The 18,260-nt window shown below is 37.6% G+C and overlaps 4 protein-coding genes across 5 annotated transcripts; 2 read left to right on the top strand and 2 right to left on the bottom strand.

Annotated features, from left to right (window-relative positions):
- Nucleotides 1-389: 389 nt before the first annotated feature.
- Nucleotides 390-5,700, top strand: LOC131022111 (bystin-like). Of its 2 annotated transcripts, XM_057951512.1 has the most exons (12): nt 390-688; nt 939-1,313; nt 1,796-1,922; nt 2,141-2,192; nt 2,298-2,625; nt 2,869-2,948; nt 3,663-3,710; nt 3,976-4,122; nt 4,225-4,297; nt 4,395-4,470; nt 5,040-5,151; nt 5,314-5,700. In XM_057951512.1, the coding sequence occupies exons 2-11, from the start codon at nt 963-965 to the stop codon at nt 5,117-5,119; spliced, it is 1,362 nt and encodes a 453-aa protein (XP_057807495.1). In that variant the 5' UTR covers nt 390-688; nt 939-962; the 3' UTR covers nt 5,120-5,151; nt 5,314-5,700. The 2 variants fall into 2 exon arrangements, with proteins under 2 accessions (XP_057807495.1, XP_057807493.1); XM_057951510.1 differs by lacking the exons at nt 5,040-5,151; nt 5,314-5,700 and having other exon boundaries at nt 4,395-4,670.
- A 23-nt stretch (nt 5,701-5,723) lies between these two features.
- On the bottom strand, nt 5,724-9,604 carry LOC131022112 (metacaspase-1). Its single transcript, XM_057951513.1, has 5 exons — nt 9,008-9,604; nt 7,695-8,025; nt 7,106-7,226; nt 6,800-7,018; nt 5,724-6,074 (listed from the first exon to the last, which is right to left on the bottom strand). The coding sequence occupies exons 1-5, from the start codon at nt 9,372-9,374 to the stop codon at nt 6,015-6,017; spliced, it is 1,098 nt and encodes a 365-aa protein (XP_057807496.1). The 5' UTR covers nt 9,375-9,604; the 3' UTR covers nt 5,724-6,014.
- A 1,386-nt stretch (nt 9,605-10,990) lies between these two features.
- LOC131022113 (60S ribosomal protein L37a-1) lies at nt 10,991-12,454 on the top strand. Its single transcript, XM_057951514.1, has 5 exons — nt 10,991-11,147; nt 11,587-11,626; nt 11,884-11,972; nt 12,049-12,131; nt 12,218-12,454. Exons 1-5 carry the CDS (start codon nt 11,145-11,147, stop codon nt 12,279-12,281), a joined length of 279 nt encoding a protein of 92 aa, XP_057807497.1. The 5' UTR covers nt 10,991-11,144; the 3' UTR covers nt 12,282-12,454.
- A 370-nt stretch (nt 12,455-12,824) lies between these two features.
- On the bottom strand, nt 12,825-16,842 carry LOC131022110 (uncharacterized). The gene is made up of 3 exons (XM_057951509.1): nt 15,436-16,842; nt 13,582-13,843; nt 12,825-13,421 (listed from the first exon to the last, which is right to left on the bottom strand). The coding sequence occupies exons 1-3, from the start codon at nt 16,509-16,511 to the stop codon at nt 13,242-13,244; spliced, it is 1,518 nt and encodes a 505-aa protein (XP_057807492.1). The 5' UTR covers nt 16,512-16,842; the 3' UTR covers nt 12,825-13,241.
- Between the last annotated feature and the right edge of the window lie 1,418 nt (nt 16,843-18,260).

Raw genomic sequence — 18,260 nt, 5'->3', positions numbered from 1 at the left:
GAACTCTAATCTAGGACGAGAGATGAGAGACAACTAGTATGCAGTCCTTAAAGTGGGTGTTGCGGCGCAAATAAGAGAGATGTAGAGGGAGAAAGATGTTGAGGGATAGAAGGGGTGCCGGCCTCCGTCGACGACAGAGAAGTCGAGAGGGTGCAATTGTGTGTGTGTCGATAGAAAGAACAATAATGGACTTGGGAAAGATAGTTTTAATTAGGGTCTTAATTTCTTTAATTTTTTCAGAAAGAAAAACAACTCAATTTCGTTGGAACGGCTCGAAAAAGAAGACCACTTGGGATAGAGGGACTGAGGGAGTATATTTTTTATTTAATTAATTTTATTTCATTGTTTAAAGTCTTAAACCCTATTCTTTCTAATCTGATTATTATCTCTCTGTGTGCAATAACGATTAACGCAACATTCCACAATAACAAATAATCTCTCTCTCTCTCTTCGCGCCGTGACACCCAGCCGCCGGAGCCCACCCACTGACACCCAGTCCCGCCGTTCGCCGGTAGTCCCGCCGGCTCCGCGAGCCAACCTCCCAGCAGACCGTTCGAGAGAGGCGACTAGGCGAGAGCAGAGAGCCTGAGACTCCAGCTCTGAGCCTCGCCGCTCAACGCCGGTAGTCACGCCGCCGCAGCTCTGAACCTCGCCCCCTCGCCACCGGATTCTCGTTTCGCCCCCGCGGGTATGTTCGAATTGATGTTATTTCCCCTTTTGTATGATTTTGCGCCTCCTCTCGAGATGGTTGTGTTCTATGGAAGCTGAAAGGTTGACAGCAGCTGCTGGTTTCAATTTCATTATTATTTCAACATTGTTATTGGCTTATTGCATTATTGTTTCAGTTCAAAATTGTGTAGGTTGGGTTAATATCTGTAATTTGCCATTATTTGTATATTTGTCTGTTTGATGAATGAGCTCCTATTTTCACGAATTAGGGATTTGGTTTTTGGTTACCAACAATGTCAAAGAAACGTTCGCGAATCACGAATCCGGAGCCGTTCTTGCCGTTGGGCTCCGACGCATTCTCCACCGGCAAGAAGCGGAGCAAGCCGCCGAAGCACCACCAGCTAGAGGACAAGCTCGTCCCGTCGACCGTCAGTTCTAAGATTCTCAAGGAAGCCCTTTTACAGCAGAAGGAGATCCGGCGAGAAGAGGAAAACGACAACAATGTCGCTGACCACAACCCTAGCACTAAAATTGTGTTTCCTCAAATTCACGGCCTCAAAGACAACGAAAACGATGATGACGACGTTGATGATTTTGAAGGGTTTTCCGAGACCCAGAGTCAATTTGGCCAGTGGAATTTCGAGGTGACTTGCTCTCTTTCGTTTATGTCTCAAGTGATCTCTTTTTCCTACGGGTTTATTATGGGCAACATGTTTTGTTAGAGTGCTTCCTTCATTTCTTACAATATGCTTGTTTTTTTTTATGGCTCTTTAATTACTAGCAGCTAGCGGATATAACTGAATGAGGATATATATATATATTTTTTTGTTTTTTTATATAAAAAGAAAAACTATGGATTAAAGAATGAGGCAAACTGAGAAATTTGAGAACAGTGGATTTGGAATCAGTTTATGACTGTCAGATTAATATAGTTATAACTAAGAGAGAGAGGTGAAAGAGAGAAAAAGGTTTGGAATGTAACAAGAGGAGAGAGAGACAACCATTGAGTGATTAAGCAACACGAAATCTAGTGAAGCTGGTCGTTAGATCTTTCCAGAACGCTTGTTTTGTTGAAGGCGTAGTTGAAGCCATCGCTTGGTGCTAATTGTACTCTTATGATATGAAGGATGATATTAATGAGGAGGAAGAAAAGTTGCTGGATGCCTTTCTATCAAAAGATGATCGCCCTGAACGAACATTGGCTGACATCATTGTGGAGAAGATCAAGGAAAAAGATGCCCAAGTTTCATCTGGTATGAGTTCAAATTTGCTGATGATAATTAACCCGTTCTTCCTTTCATATTGGATGGGGTGTCAAAAGTTGGTACTAAAATAAAATGTTGGGGGTTATTATACTCATGAAATATTTTGTATTGCTAATACGAAAATAGGTGCTTTTCAATTTACGAAATGATGACAATTTGTGTCCTGCTATTGGCAAGTTTATTGAATGTTGTGTGTTTGTGTGTAGGAGCACAACCAATGCCGAAATTGGACAACTCCATCATTGAGCTGTACAAGGGGTATGCTTATAGCCTTGTCACCAATCACCAACTACAGTGTGATTTCTGCTTGTTCCTCCCTTGCTAGTGATTTTACTGATGTTGGGTGGCATATGTATTATGCAGGGTTGGTAAACTGCTTAACAAGTACACCTCTGGCAAGATGCCCAAAGCTTTCAAGCACGTACCTTCTCTGCAATTCTGGGAAGAAGTTTTATACCTGACAGAACCTGATAAATGGTCACCAAATGCAATGTATCAAGCAACAAGAATCTTTGCTTCTAATATGGGTGTTAAGAAGGTGGAACGGTTCTATAAGTTTGTTTTGCTGCCACGCGTGAGAGAAGATATTCAGAAAAATAAGAGGCTGCACTTTGCTTTATACCAGTCGTTGAAGAAGGCTCTCTACAAACCAGCTGCTTTTAATAAGGGAATCTTATTTCCCTTGTGCGAGGTACGCTTTTGCTCTATGGTGGATCTACGCTTTTGGTTTGGTTGGGGATTTTATCATGGTTTCGTAACCTTCGACTAGTCTATGTTCAAGGTCACCTCTGATTCCTCTGTTTTACTGCATTATTTGTTAGTATCTAGAGAAACTAGCGGTATTATTTTGGGAATGTTTCTCAAGAAACATACATCTCGTTCTGCATTTCTGGATTTGAATACAAACAATGATGCCTTGTGTGTTTTCTTCCAGTCAAAGACATGCAGTTTAAGGGAAGCTGTCATAGTTGGGAGCATCATTGAGAAGGTTTCTATTCCTCCTCTTCACTCTAGGTAATGTTGCGTTCTCTGCTATCATTCTGTTAAAAATGCCTTTTTAATTACTTGCTGACATTTCACCAAAGAGATGCATAAACTTGCTGGAAATTTCACAAAGAACAAATTAAAGATAACAGAGTGAATCTCAAACTTGAAAATTACTAAAATATTATTTTTCCAACATACTCGACCATGATATATACTAGGAACAATCCTCCAAGCATAGAAATATCCATAAACTTGAAGGTATCATAAATAACATTTACATGTTTTACACTTCCATATGAATGATTCTAATCTGTAAAATGGGAAGTTGAAATGTTGACCCACGTCATAGGCTGGTCATAGATGAGTTTGTTTTCTGAAATGACCCATTGGCCATCACCAGAAAACCAACAAGGTTTTGCTTTAGTTTAGCTGATAAGTGCAAGTTGGACTTAGCTGAATATGATATATCCTCACAATGATATGAAAATTAGACGTAACATGGCATATAGCTGAACTGGGCTAGCTACGTATTAGCACTTGGCAGACGTCAACAACAAAGTGAGAGAGTGTCCTGACATTTGGAAGCTGGATGAATAAAAAACCCACTGACTGCTCTATAGAAAAACTTATAACTACTTGTCAACCGATTTCCCTTGTCTGGTTCTCTAATTTGTGATATTTCTATCTGCTAATATATTTCACAATTTGTTGGTTGATATGTTTCTCTGTTACTCATGACAGTGTTGCATTATTGAAGCTTGCGGAGATGGAATACTATGGTACAACAAGGTATAGATATATGCAATGATCTTCTGGGATTCTGTAAATGCACAACATATTCAATACTGGCGGTCAATAAGCTTGCATTCACTTTCAAGAGAAAATCATAATATTTCATTGCTCATCTTATGAACTAGCTGCTTACTAAACAATCCATTGTATTGATTTCAAAAGTTGTGTTTTGTATTGCAATGCTCTCTATCTTCATTTACTTTTTCCCTATATATTTGCATTCATCCTTATGAAGACAATTTAACTTGTACGTTCTGAGCAGTTATTTCATCAAGTTGCTAATTGAGAAGAAGTACGCATTGCCATATCGTGTACTTGATGCTTTGGTTGCACATTTTATGAAATTCTATGATGAATCCAGAGTAATGCCTGTGATATGGCATCAATCACTTCTTGCATTTGCACAGAGGTTAGTTTCTCTTGACATTTTTCCCTGAGAATGAATTGCAGTTTTCTTTTGATTGCATATTGTAAATCTTCCCAGCGTTGCTTGATTAGACAATTTGTGCAGGTACAAAAATGAATTAACAAAGGAGGACAAAGATGATCTCAACACACTAGTTGAAAGGCAAAGACATAAACTAGTAAGTCATCAGCTTACCTGTGATAAACTGATTTCTTTCTTGTTTCTAATTCATGGAATTTGTGATACTATTATCTGTATTTTTCTCTATGATGCAGGTTACACCTGAAATACTGAGAGAACTAAATAATAGCCGTAACCGTGGGGAGAAGGATAGTGATCCTATGTCAATATATATCCTTTCCCTTCTCCTTCGTAGTATGAGTTTTATATTTGTTTCAGACATGCATGCTAGTTTTCTCTTGTTGGTGACAATACCCTCCATACCTACTCATGGCTTAGAATCATAGTGTTTTTAAACTGAAATTTGTTTTAATCGTCAATGTATATAGAAAATTGCCCCTTCAATTCTTTGAATATATCTGATTTGTATATTAAATGTAAGCCTCTAGTTTGCACAGTTATGACTATTGAATAGGGAAAAGAAAAAAAGAAAAAGTAAAGCGAAGTTGCAACATGGCTGAGATGTGCTTGGCCACTGTGAGAAAGAAGGTGTTCAGTCTTTATGATTGAGCTCAATATGGATGACTAGAAGCAAATTATTGTTTTATGCTATAGAGGAATTTCATTTGACTTGTGAAGTCCTATATGGTAAATGAGGTATTTTTTGGGGAATTTTGGTGATACAAACTTGCGGAATTGCACAGTTGATTGTCATAATGATGTTTTGCGACATTTAAAGATTTGATTGATAATTCTACCTAGTCGCTTTTACAATTACGTTTTCCATAACTCCTTAGCACCAACCCACTTATCCGTAGTCAACAAAACAATTCAAGAAGACAGGTTTGATATTCCAGATGTACCAATGGAGGAGGATTAGATTTGCTGCAGCTATTCTTTCTTTTAGTAAAGGTGATCTTCCATTGCTCATTCCTCGCACATCTCAAGTATTAAATTCATTTTCTTGTATATTTGTGTGTGTGTGCAAATTTGTTCTTATGAATCATGTTATCTCTTGAAAGATGGCTGTTATATCTCATGGACGATTTCTTATTATTCGAGCTGTTGATGCAGGTGGTTGAATTTTTTTGGGAACTAACTTCATTAAATACCCATTCCTTATTGGGGTCAAGTTCAAGTGGTGGTGGAAGAAAATAGTGATTATAGCAGAAGCTCCACCTTATCAAGCGACGAGCTTCAAGATTTTGGCATCGGTATATGTTGGTCGATTGCAGTTTTCGTTTTTGATTGGTGCATAAGTATTCCATTCGATTGAAGATCAGAGATTCAAATGTTAAGCTAGTTAAAATCTGAAATACAGTATGTAATTCTATGGACTCTTGAGAAATTACAGTGGCAAGACTGATATTGTTGTTTAAACCATAGCAGTAAGACTTCTGATGTTGCCAGTTTGTAGTGTTTATTTGTTTTAATGCCTTCTTGGAAGATGAATTTTGCTCTCTTTTATTTTTCGGAGGGAAAATGCATAATATGACTATTGCTATTAAAATTCTTTTGCCATGATGAAGTTAAATCGGCCAATACAAAATAAAATTCTAATTTTTTATGTATAAACACAACGAACTATCCATGATTTGTATAACCCATGGCAAAATAATTAGTCACGCAAATTGTTACAATGAACAACTACGCATCCTTTAAAGTAACAATAATCCACACTTCTATAAAATCCACCCACCCAAGCCCAGAATAAGCTTAAGTAAACAATGACAGTGAAAAAATACAGTAAAAAAAATACAGAAATCTAGTGATGATCATAGAGAAAATGGCTTTGCATATACATCAAAAGGTTCACAAGCAGTTAATTGCGGTTCCTGCAACGAAAACAACAATTTGCTCAATCATTTATATAAAATCACTGGAAATAATCAGTATCATATAGATCATCGTCTAATGGATAAACTACATATGTGCCATTACGGGTTACGGCTCCATCTTAACATAAGACAATCTACAAGTTTTCGTGATGCTCTCGTCATAAATCACAAATCCAAAAGTTTTTTTCCAAATGTTGTATTTTTCCCAAATGTCCAGCTAGCGCAGTCGAAGGAGGAGGGCTAAGAATTGCTTTAAACAATTCTTTGAAAATGTCGATGTTTAAGTTGTGTGATGATTGACTAATGCTAAGAGTTAATCAGGGAAGTGGGGTTCATGGATAATGTCTTCAAGTTCCAAAGTGAAACTAGAATAGCTATATGCAGTTCAGTATGGTTTCCACACATGATCAGAATTGCTAGCACAGTCAAATGATGAGAGCTAAAAATTGCTTTAAACAATTAATTGAGGATGTCGAGGTTCCAGTTGTGCGATGATGGCAAGCCACTAATCACTATTGCGAAAAATTACTCAGGAAGTTCATGGATATGTCTTCAAGTTCCAAAGTGAATTTGGAATTATATGCAGTGGTTTGAACACTTATCACAAACCAGTAGACTGATAATGATTTGAAAACCTTATTCCTACATATACACGCGACACTCGAGGGAATACAATACTATATTGAAGTGAATGCAGACAGTTTGACAGAAGCTGGAAGTACCTGTCTAAAGCCACCAGTGCTTAAGCTCCCCCCTGTAAGAAGCATTGTTAGAAGAGATGTCACTGCACCACCTCCAAGTGATGGACCAGAACTTCCAGCATCTCGAATCGCAGTGCGCATTGCACTTAGGATGCTCCCGTATGTGGTCCCATGTCCGCGCTCAATGGCTTGGATAAAACAGAAAGTCATGGCACCAGTTGAAGTGATTTTTGATAAAGCCTACACAACAGATTTACCATCTAAACTTACATTTTTGTTCCACAAAGAAGCAAGCATTAGTTTTCTTATCATCAACCCAGAACTTACAGATGTATCAGCTGAAGTTTGATCATCATCACAGCCACTGAAGGAAATAACTTCCCCACCATTTGATCCTTTCCACACACCAGATCGAGGACGATGGTCCTCCCATACATATTGCCCACTCCTATTATTAAAATGTCAGTCGTAAAGAATAAATTAGAACCCCCCTACACTTCAAGACAGTTGTTGGAGCTCAAAGTCACCCTCAAATGAAAATCTCGTTGTGTAAAAGCTCTCAAGTTGTCATAAGAAGAAATATTTGGCGCCTTTATAATAACAAGAAATGAAGCATAAAAATAAATAAACACAGAAGGAGAAGAAATTTTGGAAAATGCTTGCATTCATCAAACAACTTAATGGAATGCTTCTTTATGATTGCCTGATAAAAAGATTCCAGTTATAAGATGTTGGTAGTTTATACATATCATTTTTCTTATTATCTTCAAATTAGATCGTGTTCATTTCTTGTTAGTTTGAAATCCTGCACGTTCTAGAAAACTTCATTTAGATACTTTCATACTAACTACCATCGACATCTAAGATGAGAAGATAAAGATCTTAATCAAAAGCAAATAAGGTGCTAAAGAAGTACCTGCTCATCCTGCAAAGAAATGGTAAATCAAGAACTGTTCCACTATGACAAGCATCTATGATGGCATGAAGCTTAGCACCATGAGGTAGAGGTCTGACAATAGATGCATTTATCTCATCATCAACAATCATACCCTGTGTTTCAAAATCAAGAGGACACAAGGTCTCATCATATCCATCAACTTCATCTCCATTATAGTTCCTTTGTCGAGAACCATGGCCAGAGTAATGTAAGACCAAGGAATCTCCTGGTTGACATCCTTGTACTAGCCAAAAGAGCGCCATTCGCATGTTTTGCTTGGTTGGGATTCTGTATGGATCAGTTTCTTCTTCTGCAATTCAATTTACCAAATAATCAACTACCAAAAATGGACTGCAATGAAAAAATGATAGCACGAAAAGGGAAAAGCTATTCTGTATTATTATTTGAAATTTATGTCAGAGAAGAAGTTCCAGAGTAGAATACTCTGAGTATCGATACTAGCACCAGTGAAAACACTGACACAAGCCCTTCTGGTTACCACTAAAGGTGCGTTTACTTTTGAGGATTAGCCTAGATGGATAAGAATAGTTTAGGCAAATAGATGTATTGGAACTCTGAGATATCCCAAGGCCCTTGATAATTTCTATCATTTGAGCTAATTTTGATTGATTCATATCCCATTGAATGGGTGAGACTGGAGAAATCCTAGCAATGAGGATAAAAGTACTGAATCATGTATCTTATCAATTTAGAACCCGAGAAACCATTAGAAATCTTATTCTTGTTATACAATATTTAGCTGTTCGAGCTCTAAAGGAAATTCGGAAATTCTTTCTTCTCTGTTCAAGATCTATCCAAATAACTCAATGGCAGCAACACCAGTTGACGGATGTCAAAGAGAACCATTACCAAGGTCCTAACTCAGAGAGAGTACTTAAAACTGGATGATAGCATTTGGTCAAAACTCAAGTATAGGATTTCTAATTCATACCCTCCTCATAAAGGTAAAAAAATAAAAAATCAGAACTTTTATGTGCCTTGAAAATTAAAAAAAATTAGCTGTAGCATAACTGTAGGCATGGTGTCCAATTGGATCAACACAGAAATACATCACAGTTGCAGATTTTTCCAGTTTGTAAAGCAAATATACTTTCCTCGTAAAGTTTGCTTAGTCATCAATAAAATCACAGCAAAGTGAAAATCCAAAAAGAAGCATATTCTCTTTAGTCAGCACACACCAAAATTAATGAAAGCAACAACAAAAACAGCGATATATATTAAAGTAAACCAAGCTAATTTTTTTACTGTCAGTTTTCCCCTTTACTACTTACCAGTAAGCATGAGAATTGAAGATTCTGGAAATCGGAACTTATTGATCAGAAGATGTTTCATGCACTTAGCGTCGTTGATGCATCCTTTCAGCTCGTGGCGGGAGAACTTGTACGAAATTCCGATGATCACCGCCTTCTTACGGCCGTGAGGGTTGGGCGGCGGACCGGGCGGGGCGTGGGAATAAGGAGACGGCTGAGGAGGGGGCGGCGACGCGTGGGAGTAAGGAGAAGGCTGGGCAGGCGGCGGCGCGTGGCGCGGATCGGCGACGGCGGTGATTGCCTGGCAAATAGCGCATCGGATCGAAGGCGCGCCGGGCGGCACCTGCAATGGGGTGCGGCAATTAGAGCAGTTGACGAGCATGTACATGGTCGCCGGGATTGGCAAAATTGACGGCCGCCGGAGAGACTGGACGGAGATATCGAGGCGGCGGAAGAGGAGAACTCTGGTGGAGATTTTAAGCGATGATTGATTTTATTTGCGTTGAAAATCACGTGTTTTTTTTTTCTTTTTTCTCAAGGTAATGATAATATTTTTTCATACGCGTTTTTATGTCCTCTTTCAGCATTATTCTTTTTTCTGCCACCCTCTATTTGGATGACGAAAATTAAATTAAATCCAATACATATACTCCATTCGTTCCACGAATCTTGATAAGTTTTCCTCTTTGGATCGTCTTAATCCATTCGTTCCACGAATCTTGATAAGTTTTCCTCTTTGGGTCGTCTTAAGAATCTTGACATATTTCCAAAGAACGCAATAATTATTACATTTTCTCTCTCACTTTATCACTTTTATTGCATTCTCTCTCTTACTTAAAACACTAATCTACAACTTAATTTCCATGCCGAAACCAAACGTGTCAAGATTCGTGAGACGGAGGGAGTACTTCTTTGTACACAAAAATTGTTCATTAATAGTATGAACATGAAAGAATGATCTTAAAATGGTCCCTTTGAAATAGTAAATTATAAATTATTCATTCAAATAAAAAGTTTAAAAATTGACCACACTTACTATTTTATTCTTCACATAAACTCGAATTCAAAATTAAACTAAAACTTTTTCTTATTGTGAATTCTAACTTTAAAACTCGAACTCTTAACTACCACTAATTTTAGTTGTTAATTCAAAATTTTATAACTAACACTAAGTTGGTCAAAATTTCAACCTAGTAGTGACAACTCAGAAGTTAGAAGGGACTTATTTGATAGTAGAATTGTCAATTGGAAGTTGGAACGGTCTGGTCCTACGTTGGATTTTAAAAAAAATCTCTAATCCAACCCGGTTCAGAACCATAAGTTTAGTGGGCTCGAGCTAGGGATGGACTGAACATTAAATGAGCCTATGATGGATCGGATATGATAGGCTTTAGATGGACTTGAACTCGGCTTAAATAAGCTTTCAGTTTTATATAATTTTAAATTTGTAATTTCTATATTTAGAATATTTTAAACTTATTAATATATTTAACAAAGTCATTGTCAAAATCGGAGACTAATTATAATTATAATAAAACCTTAACTTTCCAAAGTTTAGATATAAGAAGACTAATTGAATTCTTAAAAAAATCAATATAAAAATAAATACATAACAACATATTAAAATAATACTCTATCCGTCCCACTATAAGTGACCTGTATTCTATTTTGGGACGTTCCACTATAAGTGGCCTGTTTTCACAAATGAAAAAATTTAACCTTTAAAGAAATGTAGGCCCTATTTACACATTCTCCTTAATTCATGTGCCGAAAATTTTTGAGCCACTTATAGTGGGATGGAAGGAGTATTTTACTTAAAATTAATCCAAATAGTCATTTAAAAAAATGTTAAACACAAATATTCCTTTTAAAAAAAAGTTTAAACACCCTTCCGCTTGAGCGGGCCGGCCCATATCGAGCTGGGCCCAAATCAGTTGACAACTTACAACTCTGTTTGATAGTGCCCAAATTTACGAAATGAACCATTAAGGGTTTTTACGATAAAAGCAAAAACTTTGGGGAGGTAAATGCAATTTGGAGTATATACGTCTACATATAAGAGCATCGACAAGGGTTTCTTTTCTTTCACGCAGCTGAATCTAGGGTTTTTGACTTTCAGCAGCTGCTTCTCGTCGCGCCGGCCGTCTACCCATTTGCAATGGTAAGCTTTATCTCTCTCGCTCTATTACTTTCTCATACATCTGCGTCACAAAATAATGTGAATCTGTATTATTTGAATGTGTGGAGTATTTTGAGCGTAAACGCTGCTGTTTTGATAAGGCGCATCAGTATCAGATTACATGTTTTCGCGAGGTTCTCCGAGACTGCGCTTGCATTTTAAGAGTTCATTGTGAATTAATTAAGTATATTTAATGCGGCGCAGTTGGTGACGAAGATTGATGTTTTGTTCTGATTGAAAATCTTCTTTTTATTAACAAAACAGTTGCTAATGTATATGTAGTTGGTGTTGGTTGTGATAAAGGTGATTAGCGATTAGTTCTTTAAGGTGTTCAATTGAATTGATTCTCGCCTTCTCGGCTTTTTATTCAGTAGCTTTTTTATTGACTGTGATCTTTGACACGATTCATTGCCATGTACAGGCCAAGAGAACCAAGAAGGTTGGGATCGTCGGGAAATATGGTAGGTTATTGGCTTGTTTTTGGTTCACTTCATCTGTTCGCTTGGAGTGAGAGCGTGGGATATTGTGTGATGAGTATATTGTTGCATTTATGTTTTATGAGAAATTGGTCTTATTCGCATTTATGTGTATGGATTAGTATGGCTTGGTAATATGGTTATACATTTAGGTGGTTTTGTTAGTTATGATGTTGAATTTTTAGTTTTCTGATTATTGGACCGTGTTTGATGTATTCGCGTGTACTACCATTGCGTTTCAGGCACCCGGTATGGTGCTAGTTTGAGGAAGCAGATTAAAAAGATGGAGGTTAGCCAGCATAGCAAGTACTTCTGCGAGTTCTGCGGAAAGGTATCAATCTATGGAACAAAATGTCATCTTTATGTTGTTTGATTGAGCATTTTCTAATAGAGTTCTTCAATAACAGTACGCCGTGAAGAGAAAGGCAGTCGGCATTTGGGGATGCAAGGATTGTGGCAAAGTGAAAGCAGGCGGTGCTTACACCATGAAGTAATATTCTTTATCAATGACCCTTCATTTTGTTACGTTACTTTTATATTTTAGTTGTCGCTAAACTTTGTTGTATTGTTTTCCAGCACTGCCAGTGCCGTGACCGTGAGGAGCACCATCAGAAGGCTGAGGGAGGCGACAGAGAGTTAAATTTAGTGAAAGTTTTTATTTGGCATATTTTCCCACCTTTTGAATTATAATTTCAATTGAAGTAGTCCCTAGACTTGTGAAATTTGGTGAGCTTTGCTAGCCACCTATATGCACTTGACTTCTATATTCCTTTTTGGCTAAAATTCTTGGAAATTTAGCTCTCATTTTGAGAATTTGTGTTCACTTTCAGTTTTGAATATTTCGTCGTGAGATTTTTCCATATGATTGTACAAGCCAAAAATTCCTGCTTAAATCTTGGCTCAGTTCCAGTTTGTATTATTCTGAAAAATACTCTAAAATGTGTTTAAATCTTGAATTTTTTCAGTTATAAACAATTCAGTTTATGCCCGAGCAGGTTGATTAATGATTAGTAATTCAAAAATTATCAGTGCCTTAAGGGAAAATGAAAGATTAATGTAGTAGATCTTAAATTACAAGCTCGTAAAATCCGAATTTTTTTTTATTACTATACTATAATTTTGCATGTCAAAATATAATTGCAAAAAATTCCAAATGGTAAATTGCCTAGTGAGAGATAAGCAATGGAGAAAGAGGAAGGCAACAACACGTTGAAGTAGAAATATTACAACATTCTCTCTTGAGTTTTCTCATTAGTTACATCATCACCACATACAGGGCTGCTCGAGTGAAGGGTTTTTTCCCTTTGCACCAGCACCAGCCCTCAATTCCATATACCTATTTGAACTTTACAAAAGCCAAAAAGAGAAAGAAAAAAGAAAATGAAAAGAGGAAAAAGAAGAAAGAAAAAAAGAGGCTAGATGCCGCTGTGCCAACGAGCTGCTCGAAAATTCAGCTTTCACTTAGAAAAACACATGACGTTCGAACGGGGAAACGTAGTAAAATGGGAGGTGTGGTCAGTCAGTTTACCATAAGTCGTTGACAAACCGTCTTTTCTTGTCGTATTTTCTGGTATGAAGTCATGGTGGGCGGCGGCCAGTCTTACATGATGGGAATGGGGATGTCGTCGCTGTTGCTTTTGTGATGCATTTGCTTTTGCACAGCTTTGACTGCTGCTACTCTTGCTGCATTAGCTGCCCTGTTAGCTGCTGTTACTGCCCTATTCACTCTCTCATCCACTTTGCTCACCTCGTACGCCTTTTCTGCTGCTCGTCGAGCTTCCTGATGGTTGGACACTAACTCATTAGAGATATTACTACTTACATTCTGTAACTCACATTTTAGCAAATCACACAAATATAATCTTCTTTTTAACAAAGAGGGGGGGGGGGGGGGGGGCTCTTCATATGATGAATACAAAGTTAATTTAAAAAGAATTTACCTGAACAACATTAAGCACTTTAGAGTGATTGACAGCAACAGGCGAAACGGGATATACATTGCTCTGTGTGCTTGGAACGTCAAGAATTCCATTTTGCCAGTGGCCCGACTGAGTTTCGCCACTTCTGAAAGTGTACATTCCGAGCCCCTGTCTCTTCCCCTCATGCCAGGCACCCTCATAACGATGTCCATTTGCAAAATAGTAGACCCCAAATCCATGCATTTTGTCTGCAAAATACTCCCCGGCATATCTATCTCCATTCCTGCAGGCAACAACAGCATTGACGTCAACACAGTAATTCGAATATTTAAGGAAGACTGAGCACTGCTAAGAGCCACTGAATAATAAACGTCCATATCAAAACTCATTGAGCAACCAGGGGGCTTAGCCCACTGGCCACCGGGTCCTCACTTAAGTGAAGTGACCCGGGTTCGATCCCTCTTGGGAGCGAATTGGAGATTGGAGATATAAGGTGGATTTGGTGAATGGAGAGATAAGGTGGTTCTTGGAGTGGATGGGGAACTAATTACTAACATCTAACATGACTTTGCCCGATCAAAAAAAAAAAAAATCAAAACTCATTGAGCAATGGAAGAGATGATATTCTGCTAGATACTAAGTTTATTGGCAACCTCAGGTATGCAAGGGACAAATGCACCATCAGATACAAACTTCATTATTGGCAATTAATTTTTTAATTTGTTTTCGCTGAAATATTTAAGTTATCGTGATAACAGGGAACTGATACTCTTGAGCAGGAACAAAGACAGCAATTTAAACTCACACTGGCAGTTTAATATAACTCACAGTCTTGCCTTTACTCTTCCATGAACAACTCATCATAGCACAGTTTCCACATAACATGACCAATTCATGTTTCATATCAATCAGTTAAAAAGACAAATCAGACGTTAAGGCAACGAGGAAAGGGATAAAATGAAGTACAAATTTCCTTTTTCAGCCGTTTCAGAACAAGACAAGGTAAAGAAAAAGGCAGCTAGAGCCTCAACTTCATCTTCATTAATACAGCTGGGAAAATGCAACATAGATGCAAAGGAGCTGAACAGCCTTTTGTAAAAAGTTCACCTTTATCAGGATATTTCAATGATATACTTAGAATTCACATCAAAAAAATGTTCAAACATAAAATCAAAATGATTCCGATTCTTCACTACTTGTTCAAATCAAGCATTACATACTCTTTCTATTAGAATCATCAGCAAAAAGTCGGTAAATGGATTCAGGTTCAAGAGAAAGGGAGGAATGTAAAAGTGAGGGAATGGCCAAAAGATATTACTTGATTTGTGCACTTCCAAAAGGCAGCAAATATGAAACAATTACTTTATCGTCTCAACTATTTACAAGGATAAGAACTAAAGATTCCCACACCTATTCAAGCCATACACATCATCTCAACTTTATTGTCACACTACGCAATCAAAACAAACGAACATTACTAAAGGATATATAGGAACAAGATGTTGTTTATCTGATACAACGCATCAAAAACTAGATAAACTTAGTCCAAAAGTAGTACTATTAGGGGGCATTTTACTTTGAGTGATAATATATGATGGATAGATAAAAACAATCCAATCTAATCTACCATTTATTTTGATGGATTGATTAACTTCAAATTTGTTTTTGACCATCTTATCCTTCAAATATACTCAATCCTACGTTTTATCAATCTATCCTATCACTCAAAGTAAACACCCCCTTAAGGTGCAAAACACTTAGCAACAAGATTAAGATATACAGATAGTTTCAAACATGCCAAATTGAATGATCATTAAACGAATACATAACACCAAAATGCGGCAAAAATTAAGAGCAGAATGCCATGAGTGTTACCTGAAATGATAGTGTCCAAGACCATGTTTAACACCCCACTTAAACTCTCCTACATATCGGCTACCATCCTCGCAGGTATGAACCCCACAGCCATGGCTCTGCCCACTAGACCATTCCCCCGCGTAAACATCACCAGTGTAAAACCTATATACTCCAAAACCATGCCTAAGGCCCTGGCGGTACTGCCCTCTATAGCGGCTGCCCCGTGCCCACGTCTCAACACCATAGCCATCATACTTGCCATCAACCCAATCACCTTCATACCTCCCACTCATGTAATAGTAATACACCCCACTGCCACTACATTTCCCCTTATGAAACTCACCCTCGTAGACATCCCCATTGGTGTATGCTTGCACATAACACCCGGAAATGGCCTTCTTATCGGCCTTCTGCCTCGAACCAATGGACCAAAAGACGGGCAAATGCGGGCGGGTGCCATGGTCCTTGGCGCTTATCTTAATCGGCAAAGACCTGGCGAGGAACAACCTAATTGTGGGAAGCCTCGGAATGGCTAAATTGAGGGAAAAAAGGAGCACCGCCGAGAAGGCGAAAGCGGATAGGAAATCAAGAACAAATGACCTGGAAGGGTGAGAGACGAGGAAGTAAAAGAAAGGGAGGCTCAGGAGGAGGATGAGGCGGAGGTGGAGGCGGAGACGGCGGCGGAGGTGGCGGAGGTGGTGGTGGAAATGGGTCAAGAACTTGTGAGACCTATTGTGGAAAAGCGTGAATTTTGGGGGAGGGTCCTGCGCGTATCTGTGGAGGGCGTTGGAGAGAGTCGGGGTCTTGGTGAGGGAGCGGGAGAAATGGTGATGCTGCTGGAGATGGGGTCTCTTGAAAGGGGTGGGCTTGGGGGTAAAAGGGTCATTCTGCTCCTGCTGCTGCAGCTCATCGTTGATGAGGATTTGGAGGCCGGGATTGGGGCCGGGCGATGACGACGGCGCCGGATTCGACTGCGAGATATGCGGGTGTTTCTGGGTGAGGGAGGAAGGGGGCAGGGGTGGGGTGGGGTTGAAATCGGAAGAGACGCCGCTGCTTTCTGTTCCGATCTGTACTTCAGATTTTTTCTGATGCATTACATATGGAAAATATTACCAAAAACACAAACCCCCTTCGGAAATTCACCAAACAATTCTTTCCAATTTCGAAACTTTCTTCTCCCCCCCTCTCTCTCTCTCTCTCTACAGGTGTGCCTTCAAATTCAGCAATTCCGTTTCCTCGAAAATAAAAAAAAGTATGCTACTTTGTGTATATCTATCTATGTATGGAAATGAGTGTGTGTGTTTGTGTGTGAATTGAATTGAAACGAAGAAGAAGAAGAAGAAGAAGAAGAAGGAGCGGAGAGTGCGAGGAGTTAATGGTGAGATGAATTTGAAAGCAGCCGCAAAAAGGAAAAGCCCAATTCCTTTTTTTATAAATGGCTATTATTTTTATTTTTATTACTGGACTCACCCCTTTTCTTTTTCCTTTTTTGGATAAATCATCAACTTTTTTTTGTTTGGTTAATAAAAACCGCCCCTCTCTCTCTACATTAAATCCTCTATTTTTTTTTTCTTTTCTTGCAATGTGTGGTTATTATTTTCGACCCCAAAATAATCGATGTTGCTTCTTTATTTCCGTTTACGGCATTTCATGATATTCTCAAGATATTTATTTAAATGATTCTATATGTATTTAGATGTAACGACTCCATTTCTTGAAGCTTTGAGCAAGAAAGTTTACTCAAATTTGAATTATGACTAAAATATGAGAAGAAAGAGAGGAAAAAAACACATTAAATTGTACGCGTCCCCAGCTGAAGTTGTCCTATTTAACTTGAAGAATAAGAAAAGTATCCCATTAATTCAGGTGCAAATATATATCCCCACTTATTTAATTAATGCTTCTTAATGTTTTTTTCAAAAAAAAAAAAAAACTTTGAGGGGAGAGATCTAACGAATTTAATAAGTTTCGGATAGTATAAATAAAATATTCTAATAATCAAATAATTATTATTTCATCAATTTATTATTATTACTTAGTAGTTGGCTATTATTTGTAGGTGGTGTATTGATCAAATTAGAAAATTAGTATCACTAAATAAATCATAGAAAATTGAAATGAAACCCTTATGTAAGACTTTAGACTATAATACTTGTGCTGCAAGAATCATTAGCCAAATCCAAATAAATTCGCAAAATTGCCCACGTCGGGTTGAAAATTGAGGATTAGTCATATCTTATGTGCTAATTAGTCAACGAAATTATTTAGTGAAAGCATCATATTCTCAAATTAATCCACGTCGAAACTATTATTCTTCCATTGTATTATTATTTCAAAGACGATATTATGAAATTGATTAAGTGACGTAACCATATTCGTGTCCTCGATCATAGTTTCATAAATTATTTTGAATAAAAACTAAAAAATAAGTAAAAAAAAAAAGAGATGCAAGAAATTCGATTTCTATGAAACATATGCAGGTGGTTTAATGAATATGTGAGTAGTTTGGACAAAGATTTTATCAAATCATAGATAAGGACATGAACAAATATTTATAAATATTATCGTGACGCTCAATTATTATCATCGAAGCCCGCCACACAAACTCACAAAATATGTAATTATATAATTTGACGCTACTCTAGTGTGATGCTTATGAAGTAGATATATATAAAAATGAGTTATTATCGTTTAAATACACTAATTTTGAAGGTAGTTTAATTTTGCACATGAATAATAAAAATATACTGTATTAATTTTAATATAGTAATTTTATCATAAATTCAATTTCTAGATATTCAAATTTTATAAAAATTCTACGATTTTCAGGTTTAGAGAAGTCT

The sequence above is a fragment of the Salvia miltiorrhiza genome, chromosome 4 (genome assembly GCF_028751815.1).
Source record: "Salvia miltiorrhiza cultivar Shanhuang (shh) chromosome 4, IMPLAD_Smil_shh, whole genome shotgun sequence".
Lineage (NCBI taxonomy): Eukaryota > Viridiplantae > Streptophyta > Magnoliopsida > Lamiales > Lamiaceae > Salvia > Salvia miltiorrhiza.
The sequence above is the reverse complement of the archived record's forward strand: the minus strand, read 5'-3'. Positions and strand labels throughout refer to the sequence as shown.

Excerpts from the sequence above, each read along its gene's own strand:
- LOC131022111 (XM_057951510.1), top strand. The coding sequence starts at position 963 with ATGTCAAAGAAACGTTCGCGAATCACGAATCCGGAGCCGTTCTTGCCG. Across the intron at positions 1,314-1,795 it reads TTGGCCAGTGGAATTTCGAG|GATGATATTAATGAGGAGGA; the intron begins GTGACTTGCTCT and ends TATGATATGAAG. Across the intron at positions 3,711-3,975 it reads GAATACTATGGTACAACAAG|TTATTTCATCAAGTTGCTAA; the intron begins GTATAGATATAT and ends CGTTCTGAGCAG.
- LOC131022112 (XM_057951513.1), bottom strand. The coding sequence starts at position 9,374 with ATGTACATGCTCGTCAACTGCTCTAATTGCCGCACCCCATTGCAGGTG. Across the intron at positions 8,026-9,007 it reads TTCAATTCTCATGCTTACTG|AAGAAGAAACTGATCCATAC; the intron begins GTAAGTAGTAAA and ends ATTGAATTGCAG. Across the intron at positions 7,227-7,694 it reads TTTCTTTGCAGGATGAGCAG|GAGTGGGCAATATGTATGGG; the intron begins GTACTTCTTTAG and ends TTTTAATAATAG.
- LOC131022113 (XM_057951514.1), top strand. Across the intron at positions 11,973-12,048 it reads TCTGCGAGTTCTGCGGAAAG|TACGCCGTGAAGAGAAAGGC; the intron begins GTATCAATCTAT and ends CTTCAATAACAG. Across the intron at positions 12,132-12,217 it reads GGCGGTGCTTACACCATGAA|CACTGCCAGTGCCGTGACCG; the intron begins GTAATATTCTTT and ends ATTGTTTTCCAG.
- LOC131022110 (XM_057951509.1), bottom strand. The coding sequence starts at position 16,511 with ATGCATCAGAAAAAATCTGAAGTACAGATCGGAACAGAAAGCAGCGGC. Across the intron at positions 13,844-15,435 it reads CTTGGACACTATCATTTCAG|GAATGGAGATAGATATGCCG; the intron begins GTAACACTCATG and ends TGTTGCCTGCAG. Across the intron at positions 13,422-13,581 it reads AAGTGCTTAATGTTGTTCAG|GAAGCTCGACGAGCAGCAGA; the intron begins GTAAATTCTTTT and ends TCCAACCATCAG.